General features: G+C 32.8%; 1 protein-coding gene across 1 annotated transcript; it reads right to left on the bottom strand.

The window, feature by feature from the left end:
- Nucleotides 1–1,021: 1,021 nt before the first annotated feature.
- LOC127700637 (out at first protein-like) lies at nucleotides 1,022–17,480 on the bottom strand. The gene is made up of 4 exons (XM_052204191.1): nucleotides 17,166–17,480; nucleotides 11,202–11,342; nucleotides 10,151–10,328; nucleotides 1,022–5,616 (listed from the first exon to the last, which is right to left on the bottom strand). Exons 1-4 carry the CDS (start codon nucleotides 17,478–17,480, stop codon nucleotides 5,342–5,344), a joined length of 909 nt encoding a protein of 302 aa, XP_052060151.1. The 3' UTR covers nucleotides 1,022–5,341.
- Nucleotides 17,481–17,493: the final 13 nt, after the last annotated feature.

Raw genomic sequence — 17,493 nt, 5'->3', positions numbered from 1 at the left:
ATCAAATTTTGATTAAAAAACATTTATGAACTGTAAAAGAGAACCAAAATTCCCAGAAGGAGATTCTGAAGTAGGCAGGTTTGTTGACACTAAATACTGCTTAAGATCCTGTAATTGCCAATTGTAAATCATAAACCATCCTCCTCAATTGTATATTTTAACTTGAGTTTTATCAATAAACATCTACTAAAGACTTTTCTATACATCATAATAATAGTCCTTACTTTGTAGTCTTTCATTTTCTGGTCAAAAGGACAAAAGACAAAACGGAACACCTGTCAAAACTTAACAAATCCTACAGTCCTTGTGGTATTCTGTTGAGGCAGGTACAGTCCTTGTGGTATTCTGTTGAGGCAGGTACAGTCCTTGTGGAATTCTGTTGAGGCAGGTACAGTCCTTGTGGTATTCTGTTGAGGCAGGTACAGTCCTTGTGGTATTCTGTTGAGGCAGGTACAGTCCTTGTGGTATTCTGTTGAGGCAGGTACAGTCCTTGTGGTATTCTGTTGAGGCAGGTACAGACCTTGTGGTATTCTGTTGAGGCAGGTACAGTCCTTGTGGAATTCTGTTGAGGCAGGTACAGTCCTTGTGGTATTCTGTTGAGGCAGGTACAGTCCTTGTGGTATTCTGTTGAGGCAGGTACAGTCCTTGTGGTATTCTGTTGAGGCAGGTACAGTCCTTGTGGTATTCTGTTGAGGCAGGTACAGTCCTTGTGGTACTCTGTTGAGGCAGGTACAGTCCTTGTGGTATTCTATTGAGGCAGGTACAGTCCTTGTGGTACTCTGTTGAGGCAGGTACAGTCCTTGTGGTATTCTGTTGAGGCAGGTTTCACCATATGTAGCCTTTCTTAAAAGACTTTACATCAAACTTGACTTAAATGATACTTTAGTGTTTCATGCTGAATATTCCACTGGATAATTTGCCAGGTGGATATATCAGGTTCTTAGAGCCACTGGTTGTGTGGCATGTACCTCTGAATCTTCTCTAATGGAGTTAAAAGTTCTTCAGACATTTAAGAAAAAAAATCTATGAAATGTTTTATTTTCACATTTATTTTTCAAATACATGTATACATGTATAAAAGTAAAATAAAAATGTTATTACGAAAGTTTAAAATATTTTGACAATAAGTAGATTTTATGTAAAGATTTTGAACATATATCATGATCATGTATATTTTAATAATGAACTAGGCAATGTGGAATTTTCATGCATTGTAAACAACACAGTAAAATCATTAATACATTTTGAATCTTTAAAATAAAAAAAAGACATGGATGTATACTAGACATTTTCCAACGAAATACTATGAAATAAAAAAAAGAACACTTCCATTGCAGTTCTTCATCTTGACAGTTGATGGAAAGTTCAAAATAAACTACCCCTAGAACATTCATTGACATTGATTAGAAACTGCTTCATATAACTTTTAATCGTCTTTTATATATATATTTTTAACTTGGAATTATCAATAATAAATGTGGATAGTGTCCACATGTGGACACAGATGATGCCCCCGCTTGCATAGCATATAGTTATAAAGGGACATAACTGAAGAACGGTAAAAGTAACGCTACCCAAATTTGAACTTAATCTGAGTTTTGTGGTAATAAGCATTGTGTGTAAGTCTTATAACATTTGGTTGAGGCTAACTTAAGTAGAGAACAGAAACTAAAAATTCAGCAATTTTTCTATTTGTAAACACGCATAACTCTAGAACGGTTGTGTATAAGTTTTATAACATTTGGTTGAGACAAACTAAAGTTAGAGAACAGAAACGAAAAATTCAGCAATTTTTATGTTTATAAAGGGACATAACTCAAGAATGGTAAAAGTGTTCTCACCAAATTTCGTACTTAATCTGTATTATGTAGTAATAAGCATTGTGTATAAGTTTCATAACATTTGGTTGAGGCAAACTATAGTTAGAAAACGGAAACAAAAAATGTGTACTTGATCTTAGTTTTGTAATAATGAATATTGTGTATAGGTTTCATAATGTTTGGTTGGGACAAACTTAAGTTACAGAATGGAAACTAAAAATTTTGCAATCTTTCGATTTATAAAGGGGCATAACTCAATAATGGTTAAAGTGACACTACCCAAATTCAACTTGATCTGTGTTTTATCAGTGGAAGTCAAAATTAAACATTGCATTGTATAAAGCATTGATTGTAGTTGATTCAATTTTGCAATTTTTCCATTTATAAAGGGGCATTACTCTAGAACAGTTAACGTGACACTATCAAAATTCAAACTTGATCTGTGTTTTGTGGTAATAAGCATTGTGTATAAGTTTCATAATATTTGGTTGAGGCAAACTCAAGTTAGAGAACAGAAAACAATTTTGGGACGTACCTTTGTACGTTCAGACGGACAAGGGTAAAACTTAATGCCCCCACCGCTACGGCGGGGGCAAAAAAACATATATAACTGGTGAAGTGTGTCTAAAATTGGTGTCATTCCTCTACTGACAAGTACAAAATAAGAATAGAAGTTCTGCTTCCATAAATGAACATTAAAACATGATGTAATCAGTTTACTACAAGGTATAATAACATCATCATATCTCTTTATAACAATATAAAACCTACAAACTTATAATTTGGCTACAACATGACAATAATTCCTTGTTTGACAACGGAAATAGCACCATCATAAAGGGACTTAATTATCACATTATTACATTCAGAAATCAACCTACAAAACAATTGGTACATTAGATTGGTTTACAAATGACCAGCATTTCTAATGTTTTGGCAAAGTTAACACTAGAGGCTCTAACCTGATGACAACTCACCTTTCAATTACTACTGATCACCAGTATATAAATGAAATGCATAACATGATGAGATTGCTATAGTTTATATTGACTGAAAATACACAATTACAAATAATAAAACAAACCTTGAAGTCAGGCCTGGGGCCATTACATTGCAATGTAATGCATTACATTACAATGTAATGCATTACATTACAATTACTTTGTGATTCTTCCATTACAATTACAATTACATTTTTTCTCACATGTAATGCATTACATTACAATTACTTTGCCTGTGTAATGCATTACATTACACATTACTTTTTCAATATAAAAACTAAAAACATTTAAAAAACAGATTTTTATAAGAAATTGATAAATATTACCGGGGTATATGTACATATATATATACAGTGTTAGTGACATCGACTTCAAATACTTGAAAAATAAATAAATTATCACATAATTTTGTTTCTAACATTGATCACTTAATCATTAAGACATCATAAAGGGATTTCAAAGGGATATAATAAATGTGCCATTAAAGGATTATCTTGTTAAATGCTTAAGGGCTCTGTGAGGACAAACATAGGTTGAGAAGATTTGATTGCAATAAAAGCATTTTGATATTAATTAGGTGAAATAACAACCACAGTTTGGTGTAGAAATGTTGATTGACATATTCAATCTTTCATTGAAATACATGTAAGGTGTGTATAGAATTATGAAAATTTCATCTTCATATTTTTTCCATTCATCTATATAGTTTTGTTTAATAATTATTTTTTAGAAGATTTTTTAAGGGCAAACTATCTATAATGATTTAATACAGTAATTAACTGTGACAATAATTTTATTCAATACTTTCTTTTGTTTTTGTTAATATTTTATTTTTATTTTACTATATTCTTCAATTTTATGTATTTTACCAATTTGTAATGAAAAGTAATGTACAGTAATGGAGGCATTACATTGATTTTTAACTAAAGTAATCATTACATTACATGTAATTGTAATGCAGAAAATGTGCATTACAAATTACTTTGCATTACATTAAAAAATGTAATATTACAATGCATTACAATTACAAATTACCATTACCCCAGGCCTGCTTGAAGTTACAACCAAGTTTAAGTAACAATGGCCATCTTTGATTTCACTGAAAATATTAGTTTTTCACAAGATTTTTTCAAACTTTAAACCTGTAAATAAGAAGACATCCTAAGATCAATGTTAAGAGATGGCCAGAATAATAAAGTACTGATCATTGTCATGTTTTGCAAATGAATGATTTTGTAGTATGACACAGTTTGCTAAATGTTAGCCATCTAAAAGTGAAAGAAATGTACTAAGGACTGACCTGTACTTCCCCTATGCATGGACTCTGAACAGAATCACATATTTATAAATGCAGAAACTAATACATGTATTAACCTACGACAACAATTAGAATAACGTTGAGAAATAATCTCATTCTCATTATCCTAATAGAAGACAGCTATGATTCCAGGTTGGTAGGCATCTTTTACTAAGTTTATTTATAGATTATTTCCTCACCATGAAGTAAAAGAAATTTGATAAAAAAATAATAATCTTAAAAACATCTATATAAATCACGGAAAAGATGCTTCTTAGTCTAAATATCATTTTAAATATTGTCACTAAAATCCTCCCCAAAATCTTAAGCTATTTTATTTGGGATAATATATATCCAAAAAAAGAAATATGAGGTAACTGAATTTGATATAAAGAGTTTTAAATATTATAATGCCCTAATGTGACATAAAGCAATCATAACAAGAGCCTGTCAGAGTGACAGCAAACTGGATTTTCCTGCATGAAAATGATATTTGCAAATCTGGAACCCCAAACAGGATCAACTAAAAAAATAAATGAAGTTTTGTAGGGTTCAGAAATGCAAAGGCCAAAATCAATCCAAGTATCACTTTTCCCTACATAAAGGTGAACAACTCAACAACGATAAAAGCTAAAATCTTGAAAATCGATTTAGACCTTCATTTAGTCACAGGAAACAACATATCTAAATTTGAAAAGATTTCGTCAAAGTGTTTTCAAGTTATTGCACAGACAATGCTCGAAGTATCACTTTTCGCTACTTAAGGTCAACAACTCAACGATAAAAGCTAAAATCGTGAAAAAATCATGAAAATGGAACTTGACCTTCATTTAGTCACAGGAAACAGCATATCTATATTTGAAAAGATTTTGTCAAAGCGTTATCAAGTTATTGCACGGACAACTCTCTAAGTATCACTTTTCGCTACTGAAAAGTCTACAACTCAACCACGATAAAAACTAAAATCATGAAATTTGAACTTGACCTTCATTAAGTCACAGGAAACAACATATCTAAATTTGAAAAGATTTCATCAAAGCAATTTTAAGTTAATGAAAGTACACTGTTTGGCCTCCCCCCCGTACATCCCCAAATCAATAACTGATATTTCCGTTGGAAATCTGGTTAAAAACTGATTTTGTTTTACAATTGTGATAGTTTAACCATTAACAAAGTATTAATCAGACAGCAGTCATACAACCAAATCTTATATCTAACAAATATTAAAAATCCCACAAACAGAACATTTTCTGTCTGGCTACAAAGTCAAATGACATAAATCGTCGACACGTCTTTATTCCACATCTGTAACTGACATACTTTCCTGTGGAATCCTTTCCACGGCAGTATTTTAATCCACATGGATACCATCCAATACATATGTGATAATGGCATAAACATGCTTTTGATAAATCGTTGACATCTTTACAATTATTATACTTGGCAGGAAAAGATGGTTTGATTGTTGACATCATGGCTGTCATGTCTTGTCCTAAAGCTGAAAAAAATAATCACATAAATTTTCTCAATTACAGTTTGAATATGCCAGTACACCTGTATATGCTCATGATTAAAGCAACCATTGTTACTACTTATCAAAGCCCTTTGAATTTTCCAACCAATATAAAATTTGAAAAACTGGGTAGATGGGAAGAGAGACTCTAATAACATTAGAAGTAGGCTTAAAATGCAAAACCAATGGTGATGACGGAAAGGACACCCAAAAATCATTTTGTTTTCTGAATTATTTCCCCAACTGAACCAACATGAAGAATGATTACCTAGGATAACAAACTGTCTACCTTTAGGGAAGAGAGCCATATTGATTGATTTGATGACTTGCCTACCTTTAGGGAAGAGAGCCATATTGATTGATTTGATGACTTGCCTACCTTTAGGGAAGAGAGCCATATTGATTGATTTGATGGTTTGCCTACCTTTTGGGAAGAGAGCCATATTGATTGATTTGATGACTTGCCTTTCTTTAGGGAAGAGAGCCATATTGATTGATTTTATGGTTTGTCTACCTTTAGGGAAGAGAGCCATATTGATTGACTTGATGGTTTGTCTACCTTTAGGGAAGAGAGCCATATTGATTGATTTGATGACTTGCCTTTCTTTAGGGAAGAGAGCCATATTGATTGATTTGATGGTTTGTCTACCTTTAGGGAAGAGAGCCATATTGATTGATTTGATGACTTGCCTACCTTTAGGGAAGAGAGCCAAATTGATTGATTTGATGACTTGCCTTTCTTTAGGGAAGAGAGCCATATTGATTGATTTGATGGTTTGTCTACCTTTAGGGAAGAGAGCCATATTGATTGATTTGATGACTTGCCTTTCTTTAGGGAAGAGAGCCATATTGATTGATTTGATGACTTGCCTACCTTTAGGGAAGAGAGCCATATTGATTGATTTGATGGTTTGCCTACCTTTAGGGAAGAGAGCCATATTGATTGATTTGATGACTTGCCTTTCTTTAGGGAAGAGAGCCATATTGATTGATTTGATGGTTTGTCTACCTTTAGGGAAGAGAGCCATATTGATTGATTTGATGGTTTGTCTACCTTTAGGGAAGAGAGCCATATTGATTGATTTGATGACTTGCCTTTCTTTAGGGAAGAGAGCCATATTGATTGATTTGATGGTTTGTCTACCTTTAGGGAAGAGAGCCATATTGATTGATTTGATGACTTGCCTACCTTTAGGGAAGAGAGCCAAATTGATTGATTTGATGACTTGCCTTTCTTTAGGGAAGAGAGCCATATTGATTGATTTGATGGTTTGTCTACCTTTAGGGAAGAGAGCCATATTGATTGATTTGATGACTTGCCTACCTTTAGGGAAGAGAGCCATATTGATTGATTTGATGGTTTGTCTACCTTTAGGGAAGAGAGCCATATTGATTGATTTGATGGTTTGCCTACCTTTAGGGAAGAGAGCCATATTGATTGATTTGATGGTTTGCCTACCTTTAGGGAAGAGAGCCATATTGATTGATTTGATGATTTGCCTTTCTTTAGGGAAGAGAGCCATATTGATTGATTTGATGGTTTGCCTACCTTTAGGGAAGAGAGCCATATTGATTGATTTGATGACTTGCCTTTCTTTAGGGAAGAGAGCCATATTGATTGATTTGATGACTTGCCTACCTTTAGGGAAGAGAGCCATATTGATTGATTTGATGGTTTGTCTACCTTTAGGGAAGAGAGCCATATTGATTGATTTGATGGTTTGCCTACCTTTAGGGAAGAGAGCCATATTGATTGATTTGATGACTTGCCTTTCTTTAGGGAAGAGAGCCATATTGATTGATTTGATGGTTTGCCTACCTTTAGGGAAGAGAGCCATATTGATTGATTTGATGACTTGCCTTTCTTTAGGGAAGAGAGCCATATTGATTGATTTGATGACTTGCCTACCTTTAGGGAAGAGAGCGATATTGATTGATTTGATGGTTTGTCTACCTTTAGGGAAGAGAGCCATATTGATTGATTTGATGGTTTGCCTACCTTTAGGGAAGAGAGCCATATTGATTGATTTGATGGTTTGCCTACCTTTAGGGAAGAGAGCCATATTGATTGATTTGATGGTTTGCCTACCTTTAGGGAAGAGAGCCATATTGATTGATTTGATGGTTTGCCTACCTTTAGGGAAGAGAGCCATATTGATTGATTTGATGGTTTGCCTACCTTTAGGGAAGAGAGCCATATTGATTGATTTGATAGTTTGCCTACCTTTAGGGAAGAGAGCCATATTGATTGATTTTATGACTTGCGTTTCTTTAGGGAAGAGAGCCATATTGATTGATTTGATGACTTGCCTTTCTTTTGGGAAGAGAGCCATATTGATTGATTTGATGGTTTGCCTACCTTTAGGGAAGAGAGCAATATTGATTGATTTGATGGTTTGCCTACCTTTAGGGAAGAGAGCCATATTGATTGATTTGATGGTTTGCCTACCTTTAGGGAAGAGAGCCATATTGATTGATTTGATGACTTGCCTTTCTTTAGGGAAGAGAGCCATATTGATTGATTTGATGGTTTGCCTACCTTTAGGGAAGAGAGCCATATTGATTGATTTGATGACTTGCCTTTCTTTAGGGAAGAGAGCCATATTGATTGATTTGATAACTTGCCTACCTTTAGGGAAGAGAGCGATATTGATTGATTTGATGGTTTGTCTACCTTTAAGGAAGAGAGCAATATTGATTCATTTGATGGTTTGCCTACCTTTAGGGAAGAGAGCCATATTGATTGATTTGATGACTTGCCTACCTTTAGGGAAGAGAGCCATCTTGATTGATTTGATGGTTTGCATACCTTTAGGGAAGAGAGCCATATTGATTGATTTGATGACTTGCCTACCTTTAGGGAAGAGAGCGATATTGATTGATTTGATGGTTTGTCTACCTTTAGGGAAGAGAGCCATATTGATTGATTTGATGGTTTGCCTACCTTTAGGGAAGAGAGCCATATTGATTGATTTGATGGTTTGCCTACCTTTAGGGAAGAGAGCCATATTGATTGATTTGATGGTTTGCCTACCTTTAGGGAAGAGAGCCATATTGATTGATTTGATGGTTTGCCTACCTTTAGGGAAGAGAGCCATATTGATTGATTTGATGGTTTGCCTACCTTTAGGGAAGAGAGCCATAATGATTGATTTGATGACTTGCGTTTCTTTTGGGAAGAGAGCCATATTGATTGATTTGATGGTTTGCCTACCTTTAGGGAAGATAGCCATATTGATTAATTTAATGGTTTGATCTGAAAGAAAGAAAAGTGACACACAAAAATAGGTCTCCTTATTTAATATTATAGATTCATGCAGAAACAAGAATGTGTCCATAGTACACAAATGCCCCACTCGCATTATCATTTTCTATGTTCAGTGGACTGTGAAATTGGGGTCAAAACTCTAATTTGACAATAAAATTAGAAAGATCATATCATAGGGAACATGTGTACTAGGTTTCAAGTTGATTGGACTTCAACTTCATCAAAAACTTATCCTTGAACAAAAACTTTAACCTGAAGCGGGCACTATCATTTTCTATGTTCAGTGGACTGTGAAATTGGGGTCAAAACTCTAAATTGACAATAAAATTAGAAAGATCATATCATAGGATACATGTGTAGTAGGTTTCAAGTTGATTGGACTTCAACTTCATCAAAAACTACCTTGACCAAAAACTTTAACCAAACACTTTAACCTGAAGCGGGACAGATGGACAGACGAACAAACAGATGGACGGACGAACAGACGCACAGACCGAAAAACATAATGCCCCTAGGTGGGGCATAAAAAATATTTTTCGGCTATGAGACATAAAATTTGTTATGGTTTACCCCCTTATCCACTAAAAAAAACAAGTGTATTTATGTTCTTCATTCGGAGGAGGGATTTTAAGATAGAAAAGAGTGGTCAAATTTTTATTTTTATTTCTTGCCTTTGAGAAAGACTAGGCAGATACTTAAATTAATGTCACACAATATGACTTTTCACCTCTACCTTGAAACCCTATCCTAAAACATTGATGGATTCAAAGAAAAACATCTTTGAAATCTGACCCTTTGGAAGCCTCTTTAGGGACATATTGGATGTTCAATTAGGACCACATTAACAACATTAAACATATATATTTTATCAAACATTCCTGCATGGTTAGCTTTAATTTCACTTCGTTTTCTGGGAAAAAAAAGAAGCTATTTCCAATAAAGGTTTCCAATTAGATTTTAACCTCTACTGGGAGTCATTTTTTTTTTATCTGCACCAAAGTAACAACACTGAACAAGGAACTACGACGAAAATTATCTGTCAAATTCAATTTCAATTAATTCAGTTGTTCCTTAAGATTAGTTTTATCTTCTTCAAATTTCCACATTGAAACAGTATATTCTTTAATTTTCATTTTAATATGCTTGCCCAGTTATAAAAACCTTACTTCTTGACAAATAGCTCCTCTTGTATGAATTCAGAAGATAGATATAAAAGGAAACTTTTAACACAACTGCTATTAACATACTCACATTTTGACCATATTTTAATATCTATTTCTTTGGTAAATACTGTGTCTCTAGCATCACGACAGAAGTTGAAAATCTTTGGTGATATAATGTTGGATTTTTCAAGTATTAAATTAGCATCCATCAGATGACTCTCTGGAGTTTTCTCTTCCTCAGGGGTTCTGATAGCTGATGGATTTTTCTAGAGAAATTAAAGGATGTAAAATATTACTTTGTCCAAAGGACCTGATGGTTTAAGGATTCTTTTACATCAAATTGAAAGTAAAATAAGCAATAATTTAAACCTGCATATTCTTAGCCTTATTCTAAGTCTGAAAACTTAATATTAGATGTTGAGGTCTTGACATATGGTATTCTAAACCATCATATGAACAAAATGTCCAGATATTTATTGATTGGTTGATTGGTGTTTAAATCCTCTTACAGCAATATTGGCTATTTTGTGGCAGTAAGTTTTTATTGGTGGAAGAAGCCAGTTCAGATATTTAAATCATTAACAAAAATAAAACTTATAATCCGAGGTGGAAAAAAAAAACTTATATTGTTTAACCCCACCACATGTTCATGTGCCTGTCCCAAGCAAGAAACCTCGTCAGTGGTAGTCTTTTGTTAGCTTTCATGTCGATCCATCCCAAATTGTTCCTGACCAAGTCGAAACAACTTAGGGGCTGAACAACCTGATACCTTTTGTTACATTTTAAAGTTTTTTTTTTTACTAATTGCAATTTGGTGTTGATGATAAGGCTATATATATTTTCTTGCTGTGTTGAAGATCCATTGGTGGCCTTCAGCTGTTGTGTGCTCTTTGGTCGGGTTGTTGTCTCTTTGACATATTCCCCATTTCCATTCTGAATTTTATATATATCAATAAATTTATTAACACTTTTTTTGCACTCAGGGCAACTTAGTATTGTGTGTTGACCTCCTTTGGCTTTTTGTGTCATACTATTGCTATGATATCTAATTGATCATGTTGAGGTACATATATACTCCAAATCTATTTTTATTCATACATCATGTACATGTCATTGAAATAATAAAATGAAGTAAATACCTGTCTTAATTTAGACATAGCATCAGATGAAATGAATTCATTTTTTGTAAACCTGGAAACAAAACATAGAGCTTGTGGTTTACTCTGACCAAAGCCCTGTTCTTCCTCCCATGGGATATAGGTTTTAAATATCTGTGTTTCCTGTTAACAGAAAAATAATCATTGAGTGTTATGTCGATAGATGTATTCACTTATAAATTGAATATTACATGTATGTCGATAGATTGCACACTTATACATTCAATGATGACATTGCTTACTACTTTATGAATTTATGGGTTGCCACAAAAAGATATATTTCATTACATAGAATTTACATGGTTAAATCTTTAAGAGTTTTTACAGGTTTAAACCCATGGAATTATTAAGTGATAATTTCCAAAGTCAGGTAAGTGGTTGTCTGGTTTTTTTTTTCTCCGTAGATTTATTCACAACTTTTTTTTAGAATCAGGGCAATTAAGAGATTGACATGATGTAAATAGAAGACACCATCTGTCTATTGCCGAAGACCCAATGTTGACCTCAATTTGTCTTAGTTTTTGTATCTTTTTGGGGTCTTTGGGTAGCTGTCTAATGATATTTCTCACATACATGTATTACACTTAGAGCTCTAAAAGAAGAAATATTACAACCTTCTTTCGTATATATGATAAACTGTGAAATGCAAATCAGGAGTTAAGAAATTTATGTCGTTAGAGTTAACGATTAGACCTCAGATCAGGAGATTTCTTCTGTCGTAAATGTAACAGTCTGATGTACAAATTGTCTATTTTGTGTACTTTTTCTTCAATCTTCCATCTGAGTAATCTATCAATTGATGTGTTTTCAGTACCCTTTGTAGCCTGTCTATTTGAATGAGATCAGTTGAAAGAATCATTGAGAAGATTCTGTTTCTGGTTTTCTATTTGAGTGCTGATAATTTGATTGCTTGTAAATAAAGTTAAAGTTATTTTATTTAACCTTTCCTTTCCTTTGAGTACAAAGAGAAAATTAAAGCATAGTGTTTTATTCATGCCTCCATCTTTTTATTTGTATTCAATGTCATTGGCGCAGATATATCAGAAAGAAATATGCTACACATTTTATGTCATTTATAATATGATTAATCATGTTGTTAATAGATGAAAAATTAACAAACTCTATCAACTAATGGCAAGATTCAAAAGTGACAGTAACTGGTCATCGTACCTGTAAAATTCCCTAAAAAATGGGCATACTAGCAACCCATTTTTTCATTGTTTAATAAAATGCTCCGCTGGGCGCAGCTTGATATGACCGCAGAGGTCAAACCCTGAACAGTTGGGGCAAGTATGGACACAACATTCAAGCTTGATACAGCTCTGAATTTGGATTGTGATTCAATATTTGACACAGCATAGGTTTCTGACACAGAAAGAATGTGGTCTAAGAACTTTAAATTTTTTTATTTACCTATTATGGTCCAATATCCAAAATCAAAATACATGGTTAGATTCAGCATATCAAAGAACCCCATATATTCAATTTTTGTTGAAATCAAACAAAGTTTAATTTTGGACCCCAACTTGGACCAACTTGAAAACTGGGCCCATAATCAAAAATCTAAACATTTGTTTAGATTCAGCATATCAAAGAACCACTAGAATTCAATTTTTGTTAAAATCAAACTAATTTAAATTTTGGACCCTTTGGACCTTAATGTAGACAAATTTAAAAAACGGGACCCAAAATTAAAAATCTAAATACACTGTTAGATTTGGCATATCAAAGAACCCCAATAATTCAATTTTTGATGAAATCAAACAAAGTTTAATTTTGGACCCTTTTGACCTCAATGTGAACCAACTTGATAGTGGGGCCCACAAATAAAAAATCTAAATACATGGTTAGATTCAGCATATCAAAGAACCCCATATATTCAATTTTTGTTAAAATCAAACAAAGTTTAATTTTGGACCCTTTGGACCTTAGTGTAGACCAATTTGAAAACTGGACCCAAAATTAAAAATCTAAATACACAGTTAGATTCGGCATAACAAATAAATAAATGTGGTCAAAGATTTTACAAATCTAATGCTCCATACTGTGCAATTAAAGATTACTTCTTGAAATTTTTCAATATTTGAAATTTGAAAAAAAAATAATATTTGAAGAATAATTCTTTTTAATTTCTGAAATCTGAAATGAGAAAAAATTGACCCCCCATAATTTCTTTTTACCCCCCCCCCCCCCCTTTTTTTCCCCAAAAAAATTCTTTCCCTCAAGATATGGTCATAATCTCAATTCAAATTTCCAATGGAGTTTGCAACCATAATTACCCATTTAAATTTACCATAGTGCTAACTTAATCTATTTTATAATAGAATTTAAAATATGGTGTCAAATCTTTCATATGGATTTTTTTGTAAAAAAAAAAGATGCTACATTTGCAGATATTTTTACTGGTCTTCCTTTATCATGTTTATAAATATGCATTTCTTTAAACATAATTTAAAAGCAGTGAACGGGAAGTAACCAAAACGTTGTATTTGGATTACCTCCCTTACACTGTTTTAAATTATCTTAATTGTTCATTAACCATTACTTTGTACATAATTTAAAAGCAGTGTAAGGGAGGTAATTCAAATGATGTATTTGATTTATCTCCCTTACACTGCTTTAAATTATGTTTTGTACTAAAGTATTTGTCCATTAACCAGGACAACCTTGTTTTTCCCCCTTTTTTGCCCCTAATTCCTAAACGGTTTGAGCCATAACCCCCCAAAGCAAATCCTAACCATCCCTTTGTGGTAAAGAAACTTGTGGTATAATTTCAGAGAGATCCATACACCGTTCCACAGTTATTGTCTGGAAACTAGAAAATGCTTATTTTTGGCCCCAAATCCTTAACTGTTGGTACCATAACCCCCAAAATCAATCCCAACCTTTCTTTTGTGGTGTTGAACCTTATGGTAAAATTTCAAAGAGATCCATTCACTTAAACTAAAGTTAGAGTGCGAAAACCAATGTGTCTTCGGACGACGACGACGACGCCAACGTCATACCAATATATGACCTTATAAAAAAGGAATTAAAGTTTGAGTCTATAGACGTATGGTACTAAACCTAACTTTGGTACCCTTTATTATGAAAAAAGAATACTTCCCCAGAGAGTTACTAAAAATTATATAAACTGTGAATTTCTGATGGTACATTTTTTTGTACATGTAGCTACATGTAGTATTTGTCAGTATCAGGTCCGTTCGCTCCCAAAACACATTCGCACCTTACATATTCGCCAAGGTTGGGCGGTAAATACCACCCCGGTATTTACCAGTGGTATTTACCGGTATTTACCGCCCCGGTCAATACTCCTCAAGTGGTCAATACTGGCAAATACTGGACAATTGAAATTTTCATGGTTCTTTTGACAGATTTTACTATCAATGTTAGTTAAATCTTAGTTGATAGGGGATATTATTTTAACTTTTTATAAAAAGGATTGATATTGGTATGTTTTATCAACTATTAGCATGAATAATGACTTATTCAGTTCTTATGGGTAATGATATAACATAGTTTAGGTATGGATATAAAATTGCTATATCAGTTATTTCAACATGTATAAAATATATATTTTTTTTTCTTGAAAAGGTTTGATTTTAACAGGTAAATAGAATTACAGGTGACTAGATTATCAGGGCATTACCTATTATATGGCAAGCAGGTGTCAAAAGTTTATTCAATATTACAACTGTCCCCTAATAAATGTTGACATAACAGGAAAAAAGTCATAAAATTATTTTTGAAGACTGTTTAAAACAATTATTTTATTCCTGACTATTCAACTGCATGATAAATATTTTCTAAAACTAAATACAGAAAATGGAAATTTTGAAGGATCTATACTTTGGCTGCTGCTTTTTCTTTTTCTTTAATTTTATTCTAAAAATCACTGTCCATGATGTGTTCATGTAAAATTTCAATTTATATAAGAAAAGATAACATTAAAAAAGTCTAATTTTGACTTGAAAACTTTCATATTTTCATGACTAACAGTTATTGAATGTAGGGCTAAATATCACAGGACAGAAAGTCACAATGCAATTTTGAAAGAACTGTTTCTTTGATTAAGAAAAGACTAATTTTTAAGACATTGTTTTATTACATTTGATGAAATTACTGTTAAGAAAACAAGCTGCCATAGTCTTTTTCTTGACTGGCTTCATGGTACCAAGAAATATCCTTTGTAGGATTAATATTTAATAAATCTTCATTTAACCATGTTCATTATCAATCTCATAAACATTACAATGAATTCATTTCAAGGATTTTCCCTTACATATTCAAAAACTTGTTAACTAATTAATTGTGAGTTTTTGTCCTTTACAATGTAGTAAATAAGTGACTTTCTGTCCTTTACAATGTAGTAAATAAGTGACTTTCTGTCCTGTGAATATATTTGTCCATTTACCCTGTAGTTGACCAGGTAGGGACTGTATTTAATAGTAATATCTTATCAAAATTTCAATTGACCAGTATTTGCCAGTATTGACCAGTATTTGCCAGTATTTCCCGGTATTTACCGGTATTTACCGCCGGCCTGGTCAATACTAGTATTGACCGCTTTTTTGCCAACCTTGATATTCGCACCCCACACATTCACTCCCTGGGTCTGATCGCACCCTATATAGCTATTTAGATGTATATATCAAAATATTTATTTTTTCATGAATAAAAATATAAATTTTTTTTTTGTGATTAGACGATTAATTATTATTTGTGATTTATTTAATTACTGTTAATTGGTATTTACAAAGCTAATTGGTACATGTATTATTGTTTTGTGTTTGGTTTAAAGTAAAATACAAACAATGAAGATTTTAAATGAAAAAAATTAAAGATAATTATTTTTAACAGTTTGTGACGAGATTGATAGCCGTTTGGAATCTTCTGACTCTCTTTTACGAGAGAAGAATGACTTAGTCTTTGATCATAATGACACTATTCATTATTCATTTCGTCAAAATAATTCACAAAGGAAAACTTATTTATGTTTTTAGAATGTCACTTTATTTTTAAACAATAATAAAAAACTTAATTTCTTTATTTTATAGCAATACACTAACTTAAGGTTCATCAACACACTTCGACAAAAAATGGCTGTGTTTACACCATAAAATGTTCTCTATGTACATGATGTACAGAAAAAACTGTACAATTTGAAAAGTTTTAAAGCCTGGCAGCACCTAGATAAATAAATATTGCATCCATGTTAAATTTAAAAAAGTTAAAAACATTTATGGATTTTGATGACCATTTTCTTTCCTTGCCACAGAAGATGGTGAAATAAACAAACACCTGAGTTTTATTTGATACAGTCCACTCATTTACACTATTTAAATCACCTTTGTTGTGTTGATTTCTATAGTCCCTCTATCTATTGTCCATTTTAATCAATATGATACAATACAATCATTACCTGAGGGGGACCATCTCAAAGATTTCACCAGACTTTGATTATTTTTACACCACCTGCAGCAAGGAAAGAAAATGTTTAGCTAAATCCACAAAAGTTTTTTATCTTTTTAAAACACAAAATGAAAACAACTTGTATATATCTAGGTGCTGCCAGGCTTTAAAACTTTTCAAGTTACACAGTTTTGTCTGTACTCAGATAAATTTTATAGTGTAAACACAGAAATTTTTGTCAAAGTGTAATGGTGAACCTTAGCATGTTAAGCATCATTAAAAACTTATTCAACACAAATCCTTTAAAAAGGGTGCAAACAGACCCAGGGTGAGAACATGTGGGGTGTAAATGTGATAGGGGCGAACAAGAATGGGAGCGAATGGAGTGACCATACAGTACCATCCAGGAACATCTCATAACTTTAGAAAACAAATCAATTGTCAATGATTGCTACGTGTTCTGCCCATGACAATTTGAAGTACACTACACTAACTTAGTATAACATAAAAATCTGTATCGAAATATAAACTAACTGTTTTAAAGTCTATAAATTGTGTAACATGTGTCCCATCTTTGTTCAGAAACTGCAGCTGAACTATATCTGAAGTGGTATTGCCAAGAAAACTTTCTACTGTGACATCGCCTCCTCCATCTTTTACATTAACCACAAGTTGACAAGAGCACAGTGATAACAAGAACAGTGAAAGTATATATGCCTGCTTCAATTCACTTAAACGTTTTGCCATTTTCACATCATTCATCATTATAGTGCTGTTACATTTTTCTCCATCAATGTCAATTTGTGGCTTGAATTTGTGAACGGTGATATTTGCAATACAAACATACATATGATCTAGATCG

Source organism: Mytilus californianus, unplaced genomic scaffold (assembly GCF_021869535.1).
Source record: "Mytilus californianus isolate M0D057914Y unplaced genomic scaffold, xbMytCali1.0.p SCAF_5, whole genome shotgun sequence".
In the NCBI taxonomy this organism is placed as follows: domain Eukaryota; kingdom Metazoa; phylum Mollusca; class Bivalvia; order Mytilida; family Mytilidae; genus Mytilus; species Mytilus californianus.
This window is presented reverse-complemented; position numbering and strand designations above follow the sequence as displayed.